We start from the raw sequence: 26,944 nt of genomic DNA on the forward strand, positions 1-26,944 counted from the left end.
TTGGGAAATTAAAAACTTTGCCAATAAAGAAAGCGATTTCCTTACTTGTAACAAAAGCAGCTAAGTAGGATGATCATGACAATTATGCAGACTGCCATAGAAATCAACACTGCCACCCAACGAATGCTGCCATCAAAAAGTCCATCTATTTAAAGAAGAAAAATAAAATGGAAAAGGTTTCCAAAGTCTATTAATAAAACACCTACTGTAAACAGTCTGGTTTACGTATGATATTTTCAGATCCTGTGCATATGAATGTGCACAAACTGGAACACCGGAGGTTTTGTCTGAACATCAGGAAATACTTCTTTTCTGTGAGAGTGATCAAGCATTGGCACAGGTTGCCCAAGGGCGCTGTGGATTCTCCCTCCCTGGAAATGTTCGAAAGCCATCTGGACATGGTCCTGTGTAACTGGGCCTAAGTGGTCCTTCTTGAGCAAGGGGATTGGACCAGACTATTTCCAGAGGTCCTGTCCAACCCTCAACCAGCCTGCAATTCTGTGACAGGATGTGAGGCCACTTGCAAAACACCAGAAAGGAGCAAGACAGCTGATGTATACAACATAACCATTCTAATGAAATTACACAAGATTTACGGTTTTCCTATCAAAATAAGTATTTACACCAGAAAAGCAGAGATAATTTCATTTGGATGACAACAAAAAAAAAAAAAAGATTTAACTTAAGATTTCAAAGTTGTATGGTTTTGTTGACTCTTGTTAGTTTGTCCTTAGAAATAGGAATGAAGGATTTATAGTAGTAAGATTCTGAGAAGGTATTAAGTAACAGTTACACGAGTACAACTTGTCTAGCAATGAATAAATGCATGAAAATATCAACTATTTTCACTGGGAACAACAGAGAGAAGAGAATGAGTTAACAGTAGGTAATAGTTAACAATGTCAAAATACTTTTTTTACAAAGGTTTATTGTGGCAAAACCACAGCAGAAATTAAGAAAACCATTTTAAAAAGATAAAAGAACAGGCTTTGGAAATAGAATTAAAACAGATCCAACTATCACATGCAGACCAAGATACAAGCAAACTGCATAAGAGAATAAAAATATCATGAGTGACCAATGGAGGAGAAGATTAACTTGGAAGTGACAGAAAAGGAAAACTAGAAACAGAATATGAAGCGCAGCATAGGGCTTCATGTAAAATTACTTAGTAAGGAAAAAACAGATCTGTGCCATACTATAATTACAATTTCTTCTTATTTTTATCTGTTTACCATGAAGAACAGAACCCACGTAGCATTTATTAGTAGCAATGTGAACATCTAGGAGTTGTTTACCTGTACTATTGAGTGGTGGTAATGTTGGTTGTAAATCCTGATTGCAGAAATCCGTTCGACAGCACTCAATTGTGCGACGTAATTGCGCTTTAGGCGAGTCCTGTTGAAGGACAATTGAACAAACATTCAGATTTTGAAGTGATTAGCTAGAACAAGGATATAACACAGTGCAGAGAAAAGTTTAAACTATTTTATTTAGAAAAAAAAAGTTTGACCTCACATTAAAATAATGAGACAACATCACAGGGGCAGACAAGCCACCTATCTCTGGTTGCACACGTTCTATCTTGGCATTTTGTTATTTTTCAAGGAACTCTTTCACTTCGTGCACAGAAACAGACGGCTCCTATTTAAGGTGTCATTTCATACATTGCAAAATGTTAAAGTTTGGTAAAAAGCAGTTAATCATGTTAAATAAATACTGCCTTTATGACAAACCCAGAATCCCTCTAGAAGCTTCTCTCTTCAATGCAACATAGGAGCACTGTTTGCTTCAAAACCATCCACGCCATATAAAAGATGGAGAGGCATGAAAACGATCTGAAAGTAGGACACCAATATAAATACAAGAACAATTTCAAGAGGTCATCATGATGCCTCAGGTCTGATTAGCTGTGAATATTTAGGGTTACTGCAATCACTGAAGTCAACAGTTCTTCCAAAAAGCAGTGCTACTCACAGCTACACTGGATAGAAACTCAAGTCCTAGAGATTTAAAATTAAGTATCCAAAACAATGATAGCACTGGGATTGGGGGGAGAAAAGTGCAACACAGCTGCTGATTATCTCCGAAAGCTTTGTTTAATGTAAGCAATGTGACAAAGGAAAATGCAAAATCCAGTCTTCCAAGGCAATATTCATTTGCCCAGCTAATGCTTTATCTCTGTCTTCTAAACAAGTCCTTCCTTTAATAACTGTGTTTTCACTCCCAGCTTTTGTAACAGATAAAGAAGTCCTAAAGGCAGCAGTCTGCTTAATCACACCTCTTCAAATCAAAAGCAAGTTATATTCATACAATTAATGATACATAGCTCTTCCAGAAAGGAAAAAGTGAAAAGTTACACATCAGATAGAAAGCACACACATTTAATAAACTGTATGTGGAACTTTAAGGGACTGCTTGTGTGATCCGTGAAGATAACTCCTTATGATTATGCCCTTCTGTCAAACGAGCTGACGAAAACAATTCCAAATTACAACAATCAAGACATTCTGCATTACAACATAAACTACTCAGATCAATCAGGTTGACTATAAAGTTGTCATTTCAACTGAGGAAACAGCTGACAGAAGTCAAAGGCTGATGCCCTCTGTTCATTTTGTCAGTGGATTATGGATACTTGCAGAGAACTCCAACAAGTTAGGATTCTATTCTAATCTTTGCTTCAACACCATTAAGCGTTCTTTCTGTTGCTATTGGCCCATGACTGTTGAGTGCCATTCTCCTCGGTGGCAAATGGCAATGTGCAAATTCTATGACTGTGGTTGTAAACTACAGAGATGCGAATTGCTAATACAGTTTCCCTACATAACCTCCACAGAGACAGTAAATTTTAATTGTATCTCATTTTTTACCTTGCACTGGAAATCTGAACCTTCATACTTCATACAGCCAGAAGCAAGCGTGGGTTCTCCATGTTCGTCTTCCTCAATGATAGCAAAGCAATGCCCATTAGTTCTGAAATAAACATATCAATTGTATTTTACCAGCATGCTGTTGTTGAATGTGCAGCTTCAGTTGACCGTGAACCCATGAATAATACTGGAACGGCAATATCCAAAAAAATTTTCTTTAGCAGTAGTTTCTATACAGTTTGAACAAAAGAATCCCCATGGTATTTTCAAACAGAACACTGCAGGTATGTTTTCTCCTCCTACTTCCTCATCCTCCTTTGAGATTGCTCATATCCCACTACACGCAAGCAGTTGTTCAGAAACAACAGAGGGAGTGGAAGAGTGGACTACAATTCTATAGATTAAATAAATAAAATTCACTTGCCTGTTCTTGACACCACAATGATAAACTCTTGCAGAAGAGTCCCAGTATGTGAAAAGTGGCTAGTTCAAGGTTGAAAGCTCAGCTACACTCTCTCCCCATAAGATCTCTCAAATACTCAGCTTTTACCAAACCAACCAACTCCCAAGCCCACTTTCTGAAGCTGACAGTAACAAATAGATTACATTCTTCCAAAAAAACACCACTCTTGAATTCCCCATTATCTCTTTATACAACTGTTTTCATTTCTATATGACATGAAAGGTCAGTAATATTTGTAAAGAAGCACAAACTGATTGGCAGTGGTAGGTCTGTGCTTTCAATATCTGTAAAATTAAGATTTTTTTTTTTTTAAGTTAAATTTTTTAAAGTAAAAAGTCATTCATTCCCTCAAGACAGATACTATGGAAAACAAATCCCAAAATATTTTTGTTAATATTATTTTATTTAAACGAATGTAAAGAAATACAGATTGGGGAAGCATAATGCTAGAAAGTACCCTGCACCTGAGCACAAGTGGTATTAACTCCCTAACAGCTTTATTATCAGGATAATGACTGACAGAGCCATTAGAGGAAAAAAATTAGTAAAGCCTATACTGCCTGCCTACACTGGAGGGCGATAAAAGGCAAAAAATAAATGCCAAAGAATGTAAAGACAAAATACTGGATCATAACTGAACATTTCCTAGGTGCAAAACTTCATTTGTAAAGTACTACCTGTGTTTACACTTTAAAAGATAGTAGTGTTTATTCCATCTCCTTGGGTTCCACTGCTTTATCTGCCAAGTGACATCTTTAGAGAAGCATAATATTAGGTATGAAAGTGAAGCTTCAAATTACAGTAGCAAATAATATGTTTTCTGTTGTGTAACTTTATATTAATTCTTAAGGAAGAAAACAGCAGAGCCTTAAACATGGAATGATAAATGAAGAGGAAAAAGGAAAACCAGTGACATTTCATAACATGAAAAAACATCTGAAGCAAGCATCTAATCAGCGCATTAGTCCATTAGGATTCTTATCCCTATTACAGATAAAACTACTGTCCTTGTCCCTACATGTTTAAAGGATTCTCTTTCTCCCCTTGCCTTTCCGTCACACTCTACAGCTAATGAATGCATAATCAGAACAATCCTCAGTCAATGGCTAAGTTGCTAACACTACCTTCTAGGTGAAGAAACATCAGACTAAGCAAGCAGGTTGTCACATCAGAAGGTTTCGATTTAGGTCATTTAACACTCATTCAGTTATAAAATGCTACAGGTTACTTAAAACCTCAGTCCTTCAAAGTAGTTGTTGGGGACAAAGTGTCTGGTTGCGGAGGGTTGTAAGCAGTACTGTTTACATACAGAGGGACCATGGGTTTTAGTGCTCGGCTCTCCAGAGTCAGTGTTTCTAATCAAGCAACACTGAGCCTCTTCAAAGAGTCTCTTCTATCCTGTATGCAATACTTACATGCACGTGTTATTAATAGCATCATCTGGACAATGTCCTGAGCAGTAGCACTTAAGGAAAGGTAAAGTGTCCTCTGGAGCGAGCGTCACTCCATTTGCTTGTTTCTTTTGGTCAGGATTTGTCTTCATTCCTGTGCCTTGAAGCATGCTGTCTAGATTTTGACCTGGACACGAACATTAAAAAAGAACAAACAAAAAAACCAAAGAAAATATTTTTCTGTTTCTCTGATAACTGTTCAAGACCCTTATAGGCAAAATGAGACAACAGAATGCTTATATTCACAAATAAATTAATTACACAAGACATAAGAACTTCCTTTCCATGATTACAGCAGAAATCAAAGTTAATAATTTTGCTGTAGAAATACCTAGCTCAAATATTTTGTATCTTACCAGCAGATCTTCCAGTTGTAATAAATATAAACAGAAAGAGGATGCTTTTTGAGGTGAAGCAGAAAAGTAGCAATATGACTGGTAAGAATTTTCTGAAGAAAGCCTTTCTCATTCACGTGTTTAGAAAAAACACAAAATGTTGACCGCTTGATAACCACAACACTATAATTTTATGCATGACTGAACATACTTAATATGCAATTTTCTAGTTTTCTCAACTGAAGTCATTTTTTATGGATTCAGTCTCATAGAAAAGCAGTAATAAGTCCTACATCTCTTGGGTGTTTTGATCTCTGTATGCATTAGTACTTCAAAACAGAGCTAAAGTAAATCTTGTTTGCAAATTAAATTTCAGTAAATGAGATGAACATCCACACAAACGAGCTTTCAGAGAATAAAAATAGGGCTAAATTACGTTCCAAGTAGCCCTCAATTTCTCAGTGGTAGGAGAGCTGAGTATCATTTGTTCTTCATGTGAATGTAATTCTGTGAATGTAGGCATTCAGAAGAAAGATTCCATGTATTTTGTTCTTCATGAAGAATATCCCCCAAAAAAATTTAGGAATAAAATTTAGGAACATTAACTTCCTCATTTGGAATATGCTTTGTGACCACCATATGAAATGAGAACATCTTCATCCATCTCCTCCAGCTTTATCATGCATAATTTTACCTACAGAAAATCTCTTTCTGTCCATCACTTAAAAGTAGTCTTGGCTCTAAGTCCTCAAGGTGTGAACCAAGGAGTTGTGAACAGACTATCCCACAACTTACAGCAATTCTCTGTCTGGGAGAGGCTCAGTGCATAAGGAAAGAGAACATACAGTTAGGAACCGTAGAATTTTTTACAAACTCAATTATAACTGAAAAAGTGGAGGTACCTCAGTACCCCTCAAACAGATTTTAGTCATAATAAAAAATTAAATTTATCTAAGAATAAAAATAAAAAATTGATGAGGAAACTCAGTCTCTTAAGAGATTCTTGTGGCTTCCTGACAAACCCACCAAACACTAGTTGAAAAGCAAGAACATTACTCTTCTGTTATACCTTGCTTGATGGATGTGCAGGAAAACTTGATTAAAGCCCTGTGCAGCTCCCACCCTCTGTATCATGCTGTTGTAACACCCACTACATCATCCAGCCAAATGTGCGAATAAGCATTTGTGAAACTTGATCTTATTGTTCTGAAAACAAGCAGACTTGCAGATTTCCTTATCTAATTAATACAGCACACCCGGTGCATTGTTCCGATTCAGCCATTTCCCTGAAAGGAATGAAACTGCCTTTTTCAGATACAGTTAAGAGTATATCCTGAGGAGGTAGACCACCACTGACCTAGACCCTCAAATCGTTTAGCCATCTTCTATTTGAAATGTAGCTCTCCAAAAGTAGTTCAGTAATGCCAGAATTAAATATTCCCAATAGATACAGACAGGTAACAAGAAGCAAGGTCCAGTGCTAGAATAACAGGGGTTACCTGTGCAATAGGTATTTCTGAGGGATTCTGCACCTATGAAATAGCAGCTCCTCCACCTGTTCTCTCTCTCTTTCTACATATTTCTTCCTAGCATAAACTAAAAGCTCATTTTAATACTGTACCACAGATGTTACACAACATTGTGTATTCACATTTAAGAGATCCTTACCTACTCAGAGAACAGGTAATTCTACTTAATCCTTAAAGGAAAGCCACTGCATATGTACAAATCTTGTCTTTCCTTCTAATTTTGTTGAACTACTAAGGTATCTTTCCTAATTAATGTTACAAAATCCCCTTTATCTTCAGAGACATTCCACATGTTAGAAGTCTGAATACTTTATGATATACGTCTCACAGTCATTCATCCATCTTCCTATCCCAAGCACTAAATGCAGCATTTTTTCAATTCATTAGAAGAGAAATCAAGGAACCCCAAAAGCACAGCTACCCCTAGCTCAGAAGAGAAAGAATAAAATTTTCATGCACATCTGCAATCTTTTAAAGTGGTATTATTTTTTGTAAACTAACACTGAAGAAGCATGGCTACATGTACACCAACCTTTTATACTAAACTGCAATGAAATACTTTTTCCTCTTAATTGATTATGATGGGTTGTATAATGAGTTATGAAAAACACGTACCAAATAAAATCTGAAATAAATAACTGTATTTTTATTCAAAGCAAAACCAGACTACAATTTTGTTACTTTTGTAACATGAAAAAGAAACAGTACTCCATGGTAGCCTTCACTCAGCATTTTTACTGCCTATGATCATAAAGAGAATTCTTATTAAACAGAAGTTTAATTGAGTATTCAGGGAAGGAAGAAAAAGGAAAGTTTTGAGACTGTTTGGGATCACAGCCCCCATCTAGATATTATCCCTGACCTTTACTGCCGTGCTACAATTCATCCTTGGCATGACAAGAAAGATTAGTGTCTATCTTAAAGATCCTATGTATGGGGAAGGGAGTTGAATGGGAAACATGATTTGGCTTCCATTCACCTGAGATGTTAAGAGGGCAGATCAAGATCTGAATGGGGTCACAAGATGTTTCATTGCTGCTTTTCCTCATTAATAGATACTGGGTAAATGAACAAGAGTGAGTGAAGGATATGCCTAAATGACATTTTCCTTTAGGAGTCACCTGACCTTCTTGCAATAGTGCTGTGATTATCCCCCACCCTCCGAACGTCACCTCTCCAACATTCACACTGCTTCATGTTTTCCAATCTTGACGATTCTATGAGTGATTCTATCTTCCTTCTGGGAGTGGACAGAGAAAGGGAGGATCACATTCTAGGGGTCTTGTGACATTGTAATACTCGATGAAATAATTAATGGCTTCTTTTCCATGACACATAGAGTTGTCAGCTCTGCAGTGCAGCTAAGAAATACAGAAACACAAATCTTACATAACCTTCAAAGGTGTAAACGCTACGCGTTAATACACGCAGCTTCAAACCAAATAAGTCTGCACTGAAATACAGCACCCAGAGATTTCAGGCAGAGCAAAGCTCCTTTTGCCATTACTTCCTACACTCTCCCTGTAAACTGTGCAGGGCTGGTGGGCCAAAATGATACACATCAGCAGCAAGGGAACTGTCAGACGCTGATAAGAAGGCATTAAAATGGCTTTCTGTTTAAAATTAAACCTTTTTTAATAAAAAAGAGCAACCAGCAATGTATCATAACAAGCCCTGCATTGAAAATATAAATTAGTTAAATAGATTATTAAATTCAAGCGCCTACTTCTTCCAACCACAGAAAATAAGTTAGACTATACAGTTTATTTTAAAGAGCAGTATATTAAAAATCCCAATATGTTAGAAAAGTAAGCCTACTCGAAAGCATGGCTTCAAAAACTATGGACAATCTCTAAAGGGTACTGTGTGTGACAGAAGTGTTATTAACCACTAAAAACTGAGCTAACTTCGTTGCAACTCAATGCAACATATATGATTGTGGTTTCTTGTCAAACCGACTGAACGCTAGCTGTAGAGTAACGAGAACATTACTCTCATGCAATACATATACAATTTCATTAATTCTTCTGATCTAAGAAAAGATTTGGATAACCCATAATAAAAAAAGCTGTATTGAGAAATGCAGAGACAGAGTGCAGTAAGTGAAAGAAGACAAATATAAAATCAAATGATGCCTATAGTTTCTTTCTTAACTTTTTCCCCTCTACCTCCATAAATAAAGCTGCAATGCTAGAACTGGTAGCCTATAGCATACCAGTTGTTCAATAGCTTTCTGAATTCATAATGTTTCAATTATTATATATGTTCCACATAAAACCATTCTTATTCAAGTCTAAATTATCTGTAAAAGGGATTTATCCTAGCAGAACCACAGTACTCCCAATGTTTCTTTGTAGCTATTCTGATCTAAGCCTATACAGCCCAATAAATCCAGTACTGTATTTTTACAGAATCTTTGCCAGAAGACCACCTTCATCTGCCTTCCCTGCTGCTGCTCCAGCTGTTCGCTGGGCTGGCTGACGCTCAGGGATTGCCCACGCTGGGCTTTTCCCATACATGATGAAAGTTGTCCCTTCTGTTTTGAGCTAAAACAGAATCAGTTTTCTAACTTCAGCTAAGCCTCGTCCAAGTAACTTCATTTTCTGACAGTGAACCGCATGTTTTTCAGACAGCATTTCTCTCTAGGAGTGATAACACCGGGCACTGGGATGCCGGAAGGCCATTGCTTCTACTTATTCCTATAGAAACCATCAAGGCGAGATTTGGAAAGTCCAATCAGAAAGTGTTAGTTTCTTTTCCTTGAGCTGAAGGGCTGGAAATTAAAATGGAAAATTTCATTTTGAGAAAACTATTACCATGTTCTTGAAAATCTTTCTCAACTGTTGATTAAAATTATAACATTTTCAGCAATGATGGAGGTGCTAATGGCCTTCAAATGGGTCACAGGACTTGTGGTGGCCATGTCCCTCATTCTTATGCTGTTTGCTATTGAGGACAGGCGCTGGCAAAAGGCATCACGTATGGACTAAGTGCAAGCTATACCATAATATGCCTTTGTGAAATTCCATTTACAGCTGGTTTTCTCATTCTGGCATGTGAGACGGAAGGTATGTTACGGCTTACTTGCTCTCTGCATTATTCTGGCAGTTAATACCTCGCAAGAAGTGTGGCCATGTCCTTACCTGAGAATCTTGGGCATCACTTAGCAAACTCTGTTTTTAATTACACTTTTGGCCTTGTCTGGCATAAGGAGGACACTCCGTTTGGCTGCCAGCCAGAGAAGCTAAACTGAGGGAACTACACTTCCTTGAATTATACCAAGCTGATTCTACTAGATTTTGATCTAATCAGAGTAATTTTATTAGTGACTCTACACTACAGCTGGAAATAATGGTCCTACCTGGAGCCTCTGGCAGAAAGCCCCAGGGGAGACATCAGGCTGACCCCCAGGATTCTGAAGTTGAGGATATAATGGCTCTGAGGCCAACTATACTCCAACTGAAAATTAAATCTTAGCAGCACATGAAGGAGTTAGAGCTACTTCAGCAGTGACTGGTACTGAAGCACAGCTCTTCCTAGCACCTCAATTACCAGTACTGGGCTGGATATTCAAGGGTAAAGTTTCTTCTACTCATTGTGCCATTGATGCTACATGGAGTAAGTGGATAGCATTCATAACTCAGTGAGCCTGCATAGGAAGCTGTAATCATCCAGGAATCTTAGAATTGATCATGGACTGGCTGGAAGGCAAAGACTCTGGAATGCCACCAGAGGAGGCGGTAATAAGTGGTGAAGAAGCCCCACCATATAACCAGCTATCAGAAAATGAGCAACAGTATGCTCTGTTCACTGATGGATCTTGCAGTCTTGAAGAAAACCACTGAAGATGGAAAGCTGCTGTACTGAGTCCTACATGATGAGCTGCAGAAGTGACTGAAGGAAAAGGTGAATCCACCCAACATGCACAAGTAAAAACTAAACAACTGGCTTTAGACATTACAGAATGAGAAGAGTGATCAGCACTTCATGTCTATACTGAGACATGGATGATAGTGAATGCTTTGTGGCTATAGTTAAGGCAATGGAAATAGAAAACTGGCAGTGAAGAGGTAAAACCATCTTGCTTGCCACATTGTGGCAAGATACTGTGGCCGGACTAGAAAAACTAGTTGTAAAGGTATGTCATGTAGATACTCACGTACCCAAGAGTCGAGGCACTGAGGAACATCTAAACAACCAGCAAGTGGATCAGGCTGCTAAAGCGTTCCAAACAGATTTGGATCGGCAACATAAAGGTGAATTATTTCTAGCTTAGTATGCCCACGATTCTTCAGGTCATCAAGGAATGGATGCAACATACAAATGAGCCTGTGACTGAGGGTGGATTTAACCACAGATGCTATTGCTCGGGTTATCCACGATTGTGAAACACTCGCCGCAATAAAACAAGCTAAACGGTTAAAACCTTTGTGGCACGGGCGATGATGGTTGAAATACAAATACAGGGAGGCCTGGCAAATTGACTAATCATGCTCCCTCAAACCTGCCAGGGTAAGCACCATGCGCTTACAATGGTGGAAACAACCACAGGATGGCTGAAAACACATCCCGTGCCCCATGCCACTGCCCTTAACACTACCCTGGGCCTTGAAAAGCAAGTCTTGTGGAGGCATGACACTCCAGAAAGAACTGAGTCAGAAAATGGTACTCATATAAAAACCGGTCTTATAGATACGTAGGTAAGGAATATGGTATTGAATGGATATATCATATTTCTGATCATGCCCCAGCCTCAGGGAGGCTGCTTTAGGATACAGATGCTGTAAAATAATTCACTCCAACCAGGACACTTCTGCTTATCAAAAGCTTTCAGAATGATTTAACATGTACCGCTATGCGAATTAAACCTCGGTACAACTCATACAGCTGGAGAAAAACATTAGTGCTTTTCTTTAAACACAAAATAATTTTAAAAATCAGGAAAAAAATTTTTGAGTACAAAGCAAATATCTTAAATGCTTCTATGAGCTCCGTGTCTGGCATTTCAACCATGATTCTCCCCGTACTGCTTTTTTTATATATCGAGCTTGTGATCTCCACAGACCAGGCATGTCAGAGGTAGCTCTATCTAGCAGAACTGGTTCCTAAAAATCACAGTGTGTTCCCAGACTACTTGTTTAAAATCACTCTCTCTACCACCCTCCAGCTCTCCCAGGAGCTACACCAGTGCTCAGCACAGACACTAAGTCCCTGCCCCCTGCCTTCCCAACCAGCAATCCCCAGCCTCTGCTCCCACTTCTCTCCCCTGCCAAAAGTCATTTCTGAAGAAAACTACTCTCTATCTGTATGTATTCGGAACAAAAGCCATAGACAAGAAAACTGTATGTGCGTCCTACGAAAAGAAAAAGCACACTGCATTCTAATTTAAATTAAACGGACTTTTAAAGAATAATGCTAATCAAAACTAAATTGGACTTATAACAAAGAAATACATAACCTTTTACTAATCCATTAAAATAACTTCAGTCAGACAAAAATTTAGCAATACATGTTACATACATGTTAACAATAAAATCTTTTAAAGACAGACGCAGCCACTGCAGAAATCACTGGTAAACACAACAGCACTGTCCTCAAGTGATAGATCAGCTCCTGAGAACTCTTAAGTTACTTCTGCAGAATTTAGAATATTTTCTTTATTTCAGATTGGTTTATGTGTTTAAATTCAGTAACTATTTCATCTGAAATTAAAAAAAAAAGTATTAGGCTTTTCTATACCAAATCTTTGAATAAAAGTATGATGGTTAAATCAAATCTCAAGAGATTTTTTTTTGGTTCACTAATGGACAACACCAACTTCAATAAGTCTGTTTAATACTAATTTACAGAGATTAGAACACTGTTCTTCTGTGGTGTCTCTGAAAAACAGAAGGTGTGCTGAACCGCATTTTGACCATTACATCATACAGTAACTGACAGCAACGAAGTACAAAATTTAGGAGAATGTTTAAGTATACATTAACTTCTTTAACTACTCCATTATGTATATTGATTAGTTATGGTCGTCAATGCATTATAAAAACAAAGGAAGAACTCTACTCGGAAGTAAAACTGGTTATCTGAAATAAAAACCTGCACTTATGGGAAGAGAAGAGCATGTTTACCACAGTCCTCAATTGCAAATGAAGCTGTTGAACCCTCAGCTCTGATAAGCAAAATTAGACGGATGAAGATGCAGAGCAAGTCACAGGCCTAAAGACATTTCAAAGGCCTTCCACAGCCAGAAAAGTAAATACAAAAATGCTTTTCTTGCTATTAAATCTAACCACCTGCACCACGGATTATTTTTGATTTTTCTCAAAGTGAAAAAGTCCCACAGTCTATAAAGAATATACAGCCCCAAGGGTGACCACTGTGTCCCCCTGCTAAGCTGCTGTTCCACAATAATTTAATGGAACTGCCTCTGTCTTCTGTTGCTGTTGTAAGAATATTTTCATAATTATCAAGGAACGCAGCCATTTGTTTTTTTAAAGTTACCTATTGATGAATCTGGTGTGTATGTATACAGGTGTGTTTACAGACACGTTGCTTATCAGTCTCTTAGGTCTTGGTAAGCCCCAGCACCCCTGTCATTTCGAAAAAGACTCCAAAATAAGTGAGGGAGGAAACTGAAATCAGACACACTGGATGCTTCTACTCTCTGCTTCTCCTTCCTTTTTCTGTAAATCACAAACTCTTACTCATGTGTCTCCTCCACCTCTACTGCTTCCTTTATGATGCGTTTTTGTAATATCCAGCGTATATTTTCCTTACCGAAACTATCCTTTTCACATTCAGTTTCCACTTTTTAGACTTTTCACTTTAGATTTCCACTTGCCTATAAGAATTCCAAGTCCTTGACCACTATCAACTTTATTTTCCTCCCTCAACACAACACAATTCCTCCATGAATTTAGGGACAAGCAGAAAGACTTGACTGTGTTTCTACTCACCACCTCTAGAAACCAAGCATATTTCATAGCTTTGAAGACAAGCCCTTAGGCAACCTGCATCAAAGAACCAACAAACCAACAACATTTCAGCAACCTCAACTTTCCCATGGCTTTCAGAACTTGCTCAGTATTGATCTGAAAGCCAGAAATATTCCCAAGACCTTTTCTTTAGAAGCTGGAAGAACATTTGCAGGGTCTTCAAACTTAATTTAGCTATATTATTTATTAGAACTTTACTGAAGCATGATGAAAAAAATGTGACCATGGAAAGAGTTAATGTAATTTAATTTTGTCACTATAAAACCTGCATATTTGTATTATCATTTCTATTTGTACCTAGAGAGAAAAATAACTCTTCCTTCCGTTGCTGTTGCCATTGAGTAAAATGTTGAATATTGACTAAAGCAAAGGGGTAACCATGGTTTCAGTAAAAAGAACAAAAGCATTATCACTCCTACCCTCTCCCCAGCTTCAAGAGAAGATGCTGGTATCTTCAGCAAGATGCAGCAAAACTGCTTGAACACAAGCAGAACAAGCTCCACTGTAAGCTGCTATATCTGAGTACTTTAGGGTGGAAGAGAACTCTAAAAGTCACCTAGTACCACCACCCAGTTGAAGCAGGACCAACCTCTAAGACCAGGCTCTTCAAAGTCATTCTAATCGACATATGTCTACAAAGGGATATTGCACAATGTCTCCAGGCAGCCCATTCTAATGCTTGATCATGTCTATAGTGAAAACTTCTTTCCTAATTTCTCATCAAAATTTCCTTTATTGTGATTTGTGCCTGTTACCAATCCATTCACCTTAGAGCTATCAGTGATTATTTGTAAACCTGCGCCAGGAAGTTCAGCTATACTTAGACCAGGCCATTTCTGTCTAACTAGCTTAAGCTATTCCTTTCCAATTAAAAACTGCATGCCCACAACAAGAAGAGGGTCTGGTCTCGCAAATTTCCCTCGCTCAACTTAACTAATGGAAAAATCCTGGATTTATTTCTGTTTTTTTGTTTTCAACCTTGAAATCTTTGCTTCAATGGCAAAGCTTCAAACCCAGACCCATGCTCCTCCTCACTACTGAACTACGTGTCTGCACTCCTACATACACTCAGAGAGTGAATTAAACCAAACATCAGCACTTAAAGCACATAACTAGAGGTTAGGAAACATTGTTCTGAGCCCCTGCAGGCTGAAAAGATGAAAGCATTCAAATAACTTGGCAATTATACAGGAAGACTTGTCCAGTTTTGGAAGAAAAGTGTTTACCATTCTGTAGTCTGTACTCAGTGGTACGGAAGCCTTCAGTGAGCTCGAGGTAACTCCCTGGAATGAACCTCACAGGAAACTCCAAAGAAGAACAGCAGTTCTAAATATCTTTATCAAACTGCAGTTCTGCACAGATACAGAAACAGGACTTCTGTTCCACAAAAGCTTCGCTGTGAATGTGTGTGGGATGGTACCTGAAAGACCTTTAAGATGATCCTCCTTGCACTGGGTAGTTGACAGCTCATCCCCAGTGAATATATGCAGTGTCATTTATACTTACTGCTTAACAAAGGTTTGGCTTATGTTTCAGGATACAGCCTCACGCGTTAGGTGCTTACCCTTACCCAGGTTAGAAACTGCAGCAGCTCCTAAATATACCTTGATACTTATTTACAAGAGGATAAGTACCAGCACGCGGGAAGAGGCAGAATCAAGTGGCTTGAAAGGGGCAGGGCCGTTACATATTTGATGCAAGTCTGCTCTTGATATCAGTTGTCAAGCTATGTATAAAGCATAGTTGTGACAGAGACAGCTCCGCTAAATCCCTTAACGCAATATTGCAGATACACACCAGAAACAGAACAGCAAGATTGTCATTTGAGTACTTACAAGGCTTCTTCCTCTCCCCATTTTAACAGGCTCATTGAGTTGTTATTCTTGAAAGTAAATAGCTCAAAGAATATCTCAAACCAAAATCAAACACTAAGCAGTAATTGATACAAGTATGAAAAGAGAATATAAAAATCTTCTGTATTCAAGTACTAAATGGCAGTACCAAGTTAGTCTGGTCTAAATTTCCCTTGAAAAATACGGAAAGCTCTGTGTGCTTGGCTCACATACCTCCGAGGTACACAGCTGGAAGAACCAGAACTCTTACACAGAGACCAACTACAGATGTACATGCTTGATGGACATGCAGAGCACTACTGCTTGCTTCCCTAACATGAGAATGTGATACCACTAACAGCGTGGACACCGCTAGTCTGATATCTCTCTGAACTGCAAGCCATTACGGAATTATATCTGCCATGTACAGCTGCTAATAGGGAGTAAAGACATAATAATCAATCAGATTTCCCCGCAAACTGGTTATAATCTTTATACTTAAGCCTTAGTTCCTAGTAGAGCACAGGATGGTCACATTGGTCAGTTCTCAATACTTTTAAATGCAATCCAATTTGAGAGAGAAGTTGAAGTCCTAGTGATAATGGGATTTCCAGTAGTTTTTCATAACTGGTGGCTGGAAAGATGTACAAACTAGTATCCTCACCAATTGTAAACACCAGATAGCCTCACCTCAGCTCATTAAGGAGGCATAACAAGTTTGTTTAGGTTAGTTATGCCACACCATCTCTTGGCTGCTGGGAACATCAGAAGGCAGAGGGAACTGCAAGTATGCAAGTTGGAAGAGATCAAAGACATATACATATGGGAAACTGAAATTCAGAAAATCAAACCTTCAGTTCTGCTGCTCATGTACTTTGCTGCAAAGCATTTCTGGTGGTGTCCTCTATTTACACATTTGCTAAAAAAGACATCATCTCTATAATCTATACTACAACAAGACATGACCAGTACAATGTCCTTTTTAGGGAAGTGTCTGCATGGCATGGGAGGCAGATAAGCCACCTGCCTGCAAAAGAACAAGAAAAAAACCAAACCGAAAAAAACCTACCCCAACTACTGGAATATGTGTTTCAGTTACTTACGAAAAATACGAACTTATTTCAACTTGTACATGTTTACCTTGAACATGGAGAATGATTAGCAGGTAGGCTCCAAGCAATTGCTCACAAACTCTCAGTCGAGTCATTGTTGTCTTTTAATCCTTCCTGTGCAAGGCAACTGTCCCCTCTGCTTGACAAATGTTAAGCTTAGTCTGTTCAGTGAAGCCTAATACAAGATTTGGTGCTTGACTGCAAAGATGATTTTGTAACTTTTCCAACTTCCTTTCCTGAAAGATAAAATAAAACAAAGCGTTAAGAGACTCTATGCATTTCTGAAACAAGAAAGAAACTCTCAAGATTTCTAACCCTACTGATCATAGTGGTGTGGCTACAAAAATAAACAAAACTGCAGGTGTTTATTAGGATTAATAACCGAAAATATTAACCACATTTACTATCCAACTAAACAGCAGGGTTCTTCTGAAATATATATTTTTGGTATGAACTCACAGGAATGTTTTTACATTCCTATCAAAAATACTAGATATGTTAACTCACTAGTCACAGCCATGTATTTTAGACTCACATACAGCTATTGTACGTAATATTCAACAGATTGACACATAAAACTGTTCAAAACCTATTTTCTTTACAGAAATTAATTCTTTTACTTATTTTTCTTCAAAAAGAAACTCAGTGGTGACTTCCTGTAATATTGTGGGAAAAAAGCAGCAGCATGTTGAAAAATGCTTGCAGAGAAGCTTTACTGCAATAAAAACCCAGCCTCTCTGTGGACCAAAGCTCAACCTGTATTAAAACAGTTATTTTAGTTACATAGTTTACTTATAATGTTACTTTCGTGTTCTAGAACAGTATTGTCTTTAAGGAAGGAAAAAAAACCAACCCCACAACAATCTCATCTAACACTGGAATGAAGACATTAGCTTCTTACTTAGCATCAATTATATCCTAGTCCTCCTTCCTCTAGACTACTACATTACACAGTTTTTCCTGGAGAAAAGAAAGTTAGCTCAAACTGCCACAACAATAAACGTTTATTATTAATCTCTGTTAACTCCAATTCGAAACCCTGATATCCTTGTGCATTTCCACATTTTGTACAAATTAATCCCTCCTGAAAAATTACACTACTACGTGCACATGCCATTTGCTCCAAAAATAACACTTAGTTCTACCCATCTAGGGGATGAGCATGCAGCCAAGACAGCCAAACCAAATAAGTAGTCGCTTTTTTTGACTGTAGTAGTTGTGGTCACGTTCTGCTTAATGAACTTTCTGCAGTGATTCACAAGGGAAGCATAATTGGGTCTCAAAGAGTAAAATGCAGCTCGAACACCTAAATAGTTAATCGCAACAAAAGCAACGTTACACAAAGATGAACAGAGGAGTGATTTTGCCTTTCCTCGGCCTCTTGTTTTGGTGGGCTTGACCCCCCTGACCCCTGTCAGCCTGGCGCTGCTCATGAATGCCAAAGCCAGCGCTCACTCTGGGACGGGCTGCAATTACTGCTGGTGGCTGCTTCCACCATCAATAACTCAATCCGTCCGTCGGCGAGACCCAAGAACTTTTCATTTTAATTAGTGCTTCAGAGGCATTTAACATGGAGGCAAATTAGTGGCTGAGCCGGGAGGGTGTCCGTCACTTTCCATTTCGGCGGGCGCAGGGTTCCCCCGACCCCTGTCCTACTTTTCACACGTCTCCGACTTCTCCCTATGGAAGGGACATGGTGCCTCCTGGCCAGGGGGAGCCAGGGGCAAGCTGTCGGCCAGGCCCTCCCAGCTATGAGCTGTGCTCCCTCCATGAAGCGGTGGCCCTAGCGTTTGCCATGTTACGCGGGATGGACTTAGAACAGCCGGCTTTGCAGACATCCTAAGCACTTCTATCTTCAAAATAAACTTCCTCGCGAGGCAGAGGTACACAAACATTCACTCTCTTCAGTGCTTCCTGATCACAAGGAACACAACCAAGTCCGACAGCTGACGGAGAACGTCCTTCTAGCTATGAAAACCTCAGGTCAGCCACACGAGCCTGCCAGCATTATTGCTGTATTCCACGTTACAACTGCAATGAACTTCAGTCCTCAACAAGACACAGAGAAGACAAAACCTGCCAACAGCTTGTGTGTTGTAAAACAAGAAAGGCTTTATTTACAGTATTATTTTTGCAGTCCATCAATGAAAAAATCTCACTAGAGTGTGTTTAAAGTTTATTTAAAATTCATTTCTGCCTGTCTGCTCCATGCAATCAGTAAGGAGTTCATGTTCTCGCTCTTGCACACTTCAAAAGCAGGAGTACTTTAAACTTTCAGAAAACTGGTAGTCTTGCTCCCCAAGTCAGTAAGGTAAGAGCAGACTGGCACAGGGCATAAAACTGCTCTGAGTATTCACCACAGTACTGCATTATCAAAAAATCAAGATGAAATGGAAAAAAAAGAACATTTTAATGCAATCCATTTCTAACTTCATGGTGATTTTTATTCAGTGCAACAATCCAAGGTAGCTTTCAAAACGTTGTCCAAGCCTATTCAAGAATATAATGCTCTGCTTAGAACCAGTATTTTATACCTGAATCTTCTTTTCATTAATATTTCACTTTTTAGATATGTACATATTAAAATGTTAATAAAAATTTATATAAAATATGTAGTAAAATGACACTGAGAACAAGTTCTGTTATAATTCCCCACTTAAAAATCATTCTAATTTGAGAATACTCATCGGCATTTAAAAGAATACCTTAAAATTGTAAAGCAAAACCCAGCAGGCCTGCAATTCCCTTCTCTTCCTCCGGAATGCACATATGATGCCTTAACAGCTTTACTTGAGTTATCCTCTGTGCTGCTCCTCAGTGTCAAGTTCAGCCTTAGCCAGGAAAGCTCCACCCTTCACCCATCCTTTGAACTCTTCTTCCTTTTTTTCACCTTTCTGAGCTAAACCAACTCAGACAATGAGCTCTCTAATCACCTGTGTCACTCTTGCACAGAAAGGGAAACTGGCTGAAATGTTTTGTTCTTAAAACCACCTGGCACTCCAATACTCTACATAGCTCTACATACTCTACATAGCTGAACAGCTGAAAAAAAGAGTTTTAAAAAACAGTCGAGTTGTTCGAGGGCTTTTAGAATGGTGCAGTTATGACCTTGGTATGAGAAGATATCTCACTAAAAACAAAACAAATCAGCACAACAAAAAATACATTGGACAAAACAGAAGAGGCTGCAGTGACACCTTTTCTGAGCCCTATCTGGATTTCCATGGAAGAAGCAGACTGGCAGCCCCACTAAGGCACACCGTCTAAAGTGAGCAAGGCTGGACTGTCTCCAGAACCTCCCTGATATTAACAGCATAGAATGACACAACTAAATGACTACTTCAAACGTGTTAAAGCACCAATTAAGCCCTGGAATGCTACTCTGCCTCAGTGATCTGAAGAAATTCAAACCCATAAGCCAATCAACGATTTCGAAGTCCTCAAGCTCTCTCTCTATTTTCTATGGTAGCCATGAAGAAGTGTTCAACATTAAAAAGTTATTTATTCATCAGTCATAACACTCGACTTGTCTACAGTGTAATTTATCCTTCCTAAAAATAGTTTATTGAAGAAAATGCTCTTGTTATTAAAACTGTGTGTTTGTTTTTTTTCTGAACTGGAACTCAGCAGTGAATTCATGGCACTATCACAACAGTCTAGCTCTATGCTCCACAGGACTCCAAATACATGACACTGAAGTGTACAGGATTTGTTATGTGGTCCAAAACAACTCTGAAAGCAGGGACTCGAGTGGTAACTATTCTTTAGATGTGGCTCTGTTATATTTTTAACAGCATGATTCCCAAACCAAATAAGCTGCACTGTCCCAAATTTCAATAAAGAATGATAGTGCTGAACACGACAACAAAGACAGTATTGTAAAAAGGGAACACATGAAAAAAGAAATGTCAATATCGGACTTCACAGAATTAGAACATTAAATTCATTTCAACAGTCAAGACAAGAAGTTTCAAAACATTTCTAGCAGTACATAAAATACCGAGTAAATGCACTTGCCAAAGCAAAATTAAAAAATATTAAATGTTTCTCCTATGTGTAATGGGGGCAAAAAGCAACTTAGGTAACCATAAGCAGATTACCTCAATCGTGTACTGTTTTGAACACAACTTCCAGGTGGAACAGAATACCAGAGATAAATTGGACTGTCAGTCTAAGTCAGTATGCAACAACTACTTTTCTATTAAAGCTTAAAAAACCTGATACAGTGCCACAAAGAAAATTATTAATTTGAAGAAAAAGAAGGATTGTAAGAACAGTAAAGAATTCACTATACGGCAGACAAGTAGGTTCAAGAACAGAGATCACTAGTGTAGTTCAAATGACATTCAAGGACCTTGACTCATTCTTCTGTCAGCTTGGCTGAAGTATACTTACCCTTTTCATTAATGGACTAAGCACAAAAAGTAAAACTTTGATAAACCTTGCTGACAAACATGAATTGTGAATTCAGCCCACTGTTACTTTTATGCAGCAAGATTTGGATCATGTGAAGAACTGAAATAACAGAAATGGAATGAAATGCAACAGCATGAAATTAGGTAAAACACTGGCTGGATGGCTGGGCACAAAGGTTTGTGGTGAATGGATTTAAATCCATCCGGCTGCCAGTCACAAGTGGTGCTCCCCAGGGCTCAGTACTGGGGCCAGTTCTGTTTAGTGTCTTTATCAATGTCATGGACAAGGGAATGGAGTGCTCCCTCAGTAAGTTTGCAAATGATACTAAGTTGGGTGGGAGTGTTGATCTGCCTGAGGGTAGACAGGCTCTACAGAGGGACCTCAACAGGCTGAGGCCAATTGCATGAGGTTCTACAATGCCAATACTGGGTCCTGCACCTGGGTCACAGCAACCTAATGCAATGCTAGAGGCTTGGAGAGGAGTGGCTGGAGAGCTGCCTAGAGGAGAAGGACCCAGGCATGTTGATTGATAGTTGGCTGAATAAAAGCCAGCAGCGTGCCCAGGTGGCCAAGAAGGCCAACAGCATCCTGGCCTGCATCAGGAATAGCGTAGCCAGCAGGACTAGAGAAGTGGTCCTTCCGCTGTACTCAGTGCTGGTGAGGCCCCTCCTTGCATACTGTGCTCAGTTTTGAGCCCCTCACTACAAGAAGGGCATCAAGATACTGGAGCACGTCCAGAGAAGGGTAACAAAGCTGGTAAAGGGCTTAGAGCACAAGCTTTATGAGGAGTGGCTGAGGGAGCTGGGGTTGTTTAGTCTGGAGAAAAGGCAACTGAGGGGAAACCTTATCACTCTCTACAACTACTTAAAAGAAGGTAGTAGGAAGGTGGGGGTTGGTCTCTTCTCCCTGGTAGCCAGTGACTGAACAAGGGGAAATGGCCTCAAGATGTCCCAGGGGAGATTTAGGTTGGATACTAGGAGGAATTTCTTCACTTAAAGGGTTGCCAAGCATTGGAATAGGCTGCTCAGGGAGGTGGTCGAGTCATCATCCCTGGAGGTGTTTAAAAGATGAGCAGATGTCCTACTTGGGGACATGGTTAGGGATATTGCTTAGGAATATGATTCAGTAGTGGACAGGTACAGTTGGACCTGATGATCTCAAAGGTCTTTTCCAACTTCATGATTCTATGGTCTGATGGCAGATTTAGAAGGGCTGGATCAATGGTTGGACTAAATCTTAAGTTTTTTTTCCATATGAAACCATTCTATGAGGACTCTGAAGAACTTCTGCTCCACATGGAAAACGAGTTCATGCATAGGAGATAGCTACCTCCAAGGACTCTAGTACACTAACCCATTACAAAACATCAGACACACCCATGGGGTGCTGCTGAGAGAGAGAGAGGCAAACACAACTCCAGGATTTCCTAGAGAAATTTCCCCGAGGAAATGGTAACACATGAACATGACAGAGACAATATGATTGATAAATCCAACATATGCCAAGGACTGACAGCACAGTGAAAGTTGGCAGGGAAATTACTACTCTTTGAAAATGCAGCACAGGAATAAATGCAGAGAGAGAAAGACAGCTATTCAACCAGAAGAAAATTACTGGTTCAACAACAACTTGGTATGGATTAACCATTAAAATGTATTTAGATCAGAAATTAGAAGACAATTCCTAACCACTGGTTTGAAAATCTGCCCTAGAACCTTCAAACTAAATAGAGGCCAAAACTTAATTAGTCCCTAGTTTACAAAAGTCACCATCTCACGTAGCTGCAGGTGACAGGATGGGAGCAGACGCTGATCCAGGAAAGCCCTTACAACTCAATTTTGTTATGCATAATACAAACCCAGCCATAGTTAAGTTTAGCTTAGTCAGAGTCAAGTAGTCAAACTTAACCAATTATTCCATAACAAGAAAAAAGTTGAAATAAAAGTTTCAGATTCTGTACTGTGTAATTTTGTCAAATAATTGTACACGTCTATTTTTAAAATGTTTTCTGTCATTTTATTGCAAGGCACGCCCACACAAATTGCAGAAAAGTCTCATACTGAAACATTCCAACTAGCTATGCTTAAGCGCTGACAAATACATCCCGTTAAAACCGCAGGTAAACACACCACCAAAAATCTATGAAGGCATCATACAGCTGATGGAGAAGACTGCTGGCTATTGCAAACTAGTTGCAATAGGCCCTATTTGTTTAGACAGCAATCTGTGCAAGCTCACAAAAATATTTCCATTAAACTGTGGATTGTTTTAGAATTATTTAATGCTATTAGTGACTGCACCAATTTTAAAGCCAAAATACTGTGTAAATTATTTCAGTGGTTTTTGTCTACAAACTGCTACAAAATCTCAAATGTTAAGTGAAGCATACGTGTGTGCGCGCGCGTGTGTGTATTATACACTTCTCAAAAGACTGAAATGAAAGCATATATCTGAGTGCTATTTGTAGGACATTTATAACAACATGTTTATAATGCACGTACTGCAATGGTGAGTTTGTTACTTAAAAAAACACAAGCCCCTAAAAATTGCTTTCTGCAAGACAGTTGAGATACTTAGAAAAGGACTTCTTATTTTTGAGCAGCTGGAAGAAAAGTCACCAAAATCCACTGCGGGTACTCTAACAGAAATGTTATGAGAGGAAGATTACACACTGCTTGCAAATATCAAATGTGTGTACTACAGAGTTTAGAAGCCAAACTATGAAATTACGACTTACCTGTCTGCTTCATAAACAAAGTTGTTAGCCATTGAGAAATTAAAGCCTAGCTGCTTTTTACCAGGGCCAGCACAATTAGGTAATTGGGGACACCAGTCATTGGGCTCCTGAATGCCCATCTTACTGTTACTCTGGAATTCCAATTAACTAACTGCTAAAAAGTTTCTGCCATTAAATTAACAGTAATGAAATTCAGTAAACTTATTTTCCCAGTGCCATCAGGTATTCAGATATATTCCAGTGTGTTACAGACATATTCCAGTCTGTTATGCTCTCTTACTTCAGCACATCCAAGTAGGATTTTGCTACACAATTTTTATTCGATTTGACCCATTTCCCCTCTTCATCTCCATCACGCTGGCAATTAGCTGGCTGAGAGCTTTTGCCCTTAAGACAATTAGCAAATGAACACCCATGCTCCTTCTACTGACATCTAGTTCTACTATTCTACCCAGAAGCTACCATTCTCAAATGCTTTTATTATCTATGTATGATTTTTGCTAGTTCATTACTGTCATACCAGTCAATGCAAACAAGGAGAAAAGTCTTCACATGTAACACATTCCATCTCTAAATCTAACAAACCCAAACTGGTAATGTAAGTTAAACCTTTTAAGAGTCATTCACAAAAAAAAATTACTTAAATAAGCCTTTTGTTTACTAAACATAAGCAGCAAAAGAAAAAGTCATTAAAATTGTTACAAATTTCACGTGTCGCTATGAGAAATATTATGGTCATACTATACCGCCTACAAGACCTATCACATATTTTGGCTCTGAATTACAATTATTTCGTACAAATAACATACTTAGGTTAAGGAAGGGAAAATGCTGGGCCTCAACCCTGAATGTATATTTGCTCACTTTTTTTAGTGTGAACAATGGATCCTAAAATTGGGGCCAGTGCCTTTAAGAGTACCAATGTCTTCATAGGAAGTGTTTCTGCAGTGCAACATCCCTTTCAGTACTATAATGACTGTTTTCAAATGTCACAGTAATTTTTTCCACAATTTAAGGACAATTGTTCATTAATCTATGTCAACCCCTCTCTCAAACCAAAACATTGACAAGGGTAAGTTCTTATTACACTTAGATCCCATGCTCTTAGCTTGTGTCTGTGACACCCATCACTTTTGCCCAACCGAGAAGCAGAATTCCACAACGATTTTTTTTTTCTCTATGTACTGATGACTCTGCAAATTCTGGGTGTTCTCCAAAATGGGGGTTTTGTGTGGCAGCTACAGAGCGTGTTTTCCATGTCACGGTGCTCAGGCAGGACAGCCCGTCTGATCCTGGTTGCAGGATGTGACCGATAGCAAAGACTGTTGCAGGAACCATCTTTTCCCAGTGTCAGGGTCTTGAGTGTCTCCCACAGAAGCAGGGAAAGGACAGAACACCAGCAGCCCCGTACCCTCTTCTGCTCACCGCACCGCTCCCGCTCCCCATTCCCCTTCCCAGGGGAAGGCACTACCTGCAGGTGGGAAGTGTCCAAGGCCAAATGTAAGCTCCTATATACCCGGGTTGGGACAATGTGCATTTTCAATACAGGCTGAGGGAACATGATTGAGAGTGGCCTTATGGAGAAGGACTTAGGAGTGCTACTGGATGAGAAGCTCAACATGAGCCAGCAATGTGTGCTCACAGTCCAGAAGGCCAACCGTGTCCTGGGCTGCATCAAAAGAAGCGTGGCCAGCAGGGCGAGGGAGGCGATTCTGTCCCTCTACTCTGCTATTATGAAGTAGAGTCCCGTGTCCAGTTCTGGAATCCCCTACATAAGATGGATATGAAACTATTGGAACGGGCCCAGAGGAGGGCTACAAGGATGATCCAAGGGCCGGAGCACTTCCCATACGAGGACAGGCTGAGAGAGTTGGGCTTTTTCAGCCTGGAGAAGAGAAGGCTCAGAGAGGTCTTATAGCAGCCTTCCCGTACCTGAAGGGGTGACAAAAAAGCTGGGGAGGGGCTGTTTACAAAGGCTTGTAGGGATAGGATGAGGGGGAATGGGTATGAACTGGAGAGGGGCAGATTTAGACTGGATATAAGGAGGAAATTCCTCACGATAAGAGTGGTGAGGCACTGGCCCAGGCTGCCCAGGGAAGCTGTGGCTGCCCCATCCCTGGAGGTGTCTGAGGCCAGGCTGGATGGAGCTTGGAGCCACCTCATCTGACTGGAGGTGCCCCTGCCTATCGCAGGGGGTTTGAAACGCATGGGCTTTAAGGTCCCTTCCAACCCAAACCGCTCTGTGATGTACATGAGTATTTTGCTTCCGAGATGGAAGAGAGCTAGCTATTCCAAGAAAGCTGGGACCAGGCTGGATGGAGCCTAGTCTGGTGGGACGTGTCCCTGCCTATCGCAGGGGGTTGGAACTGGATGGGCTTTGAGGTCCCTTCCAACCCAAACCATTCTAGGTTCCCGAGCAGGGGCACCTCGTTCCTATTTCGAATCCACCCCGGTGCAGCTGCGGTGCTGGCGGAGAGCAGAGCAGGGAGCCCTGCAGCGGGGCTGAGCCGAGCTCGGTGCTGCAACCCTCCTCCAACCCCTCCTCCAGCCCCCGGGAGCCGAGCCCCCACCTCAACAGGCTCTTCCAGGCGGGATCGGGTGCAGAGCAGACTTTCTGGCTCCACTTCCATTGTTTGCACGGCCGCTCTGCTCCCTATCCAGAGCGACGATTAGCATAAGAATACCCCCCTGCCCCTCCGCAAGGCAGCTCCCCTCCAGAAGACCTCTGCTTCTTCGGAATAAAGATGGGGTTGGGTTTCTTGTTTTCAGATTTTTTCTTTAAATCCTCTTTTCCTGTCCAAGACTTGTAAAAAAACCCCAATAAAATAAATAAAATGCTAAACAAGCCGGGCTGAGCAAGCTGGGAAACACCCGAGAGTACAGGTCAGTGATTCCCAAGGTCAAGAGAGTCAACTTGATAATGTGGTCACGGAGCCTTCGCTCCTCACGCACTGCGGGTATGTTTTTCGTTATTAAAGGATGTATTTCCAAACAGAACAGACAATAAATAAGTTCTAGCAAAGAGTAAAAGGAATGATACCTTAAACTGTGATAAATGTCTTCGCAGCCAATGGAAACGGGCTCAGACCAACTCCTTAGGGAAGCACGCTTTATGATTTTTGTTATTAAAGGGTACTTTTACAAACAGCTGAGATTAAATAAGTTTCAGGAAAGAGCAACAGAAAGGAGACCTTATTCCCCTCT

The 26,944-nt window shown here is 39.8% G+C and overlaps 1 protein-coding gene across 1 annotated transcript in view; it reads right to left on the bottom strand.

Annotated features, from left to right (window-relative positions):
* The window catches only part of BMPR1A (bone morphogenetic protein receptor type 1A), an 87,846-nt gene that overhangs the window by 10,369 nt on the left and 50,533 nt on the right, over positions 1–26,944 (bottom strand). Inside the window, exons 3-7 of the mRNA XM_054071342.1 lie at positions 16,616–16,823; positions 4,752–4,914; positions 2,874–2,976; positions 1,299–1,398; positions 46–145 (exon numbers count right to left, since the gene is read on the bottom strand). Of these exons, the coding sequence (XP_053927317.1) occupies positions 46–145; positions 1,299–1,398; positions 2,874–2,976; positions 4,752–4,914; positions 16,616–16,682 (533 nt within the window). The 5' untranslated portion in view covers positions 16,683–16,823. The remainder of the gene's footprint in view (positions 1–45; positions 146–1,298; positions 1,399–2,873; positions 2,977–4,751; positions 4,915–16,615; positions 16,824–26,944) is intronic.

The sequence above is a fragment of the Cuculus canorus genome, chromosome 7, assembly GCF_017976375.1.
Source record: "Cuculus canorus isolate bCucCan1 chromosome 7, bCucCan1.pri, whole genome shotgun sequence".
Taxonomy (NCBI): domain Eukaryota; kingdom Metazoa; phylum Chordata; class Aves; order Cuculiformes; family Cuculidae; genus Cuculus; species Cuculus canorus.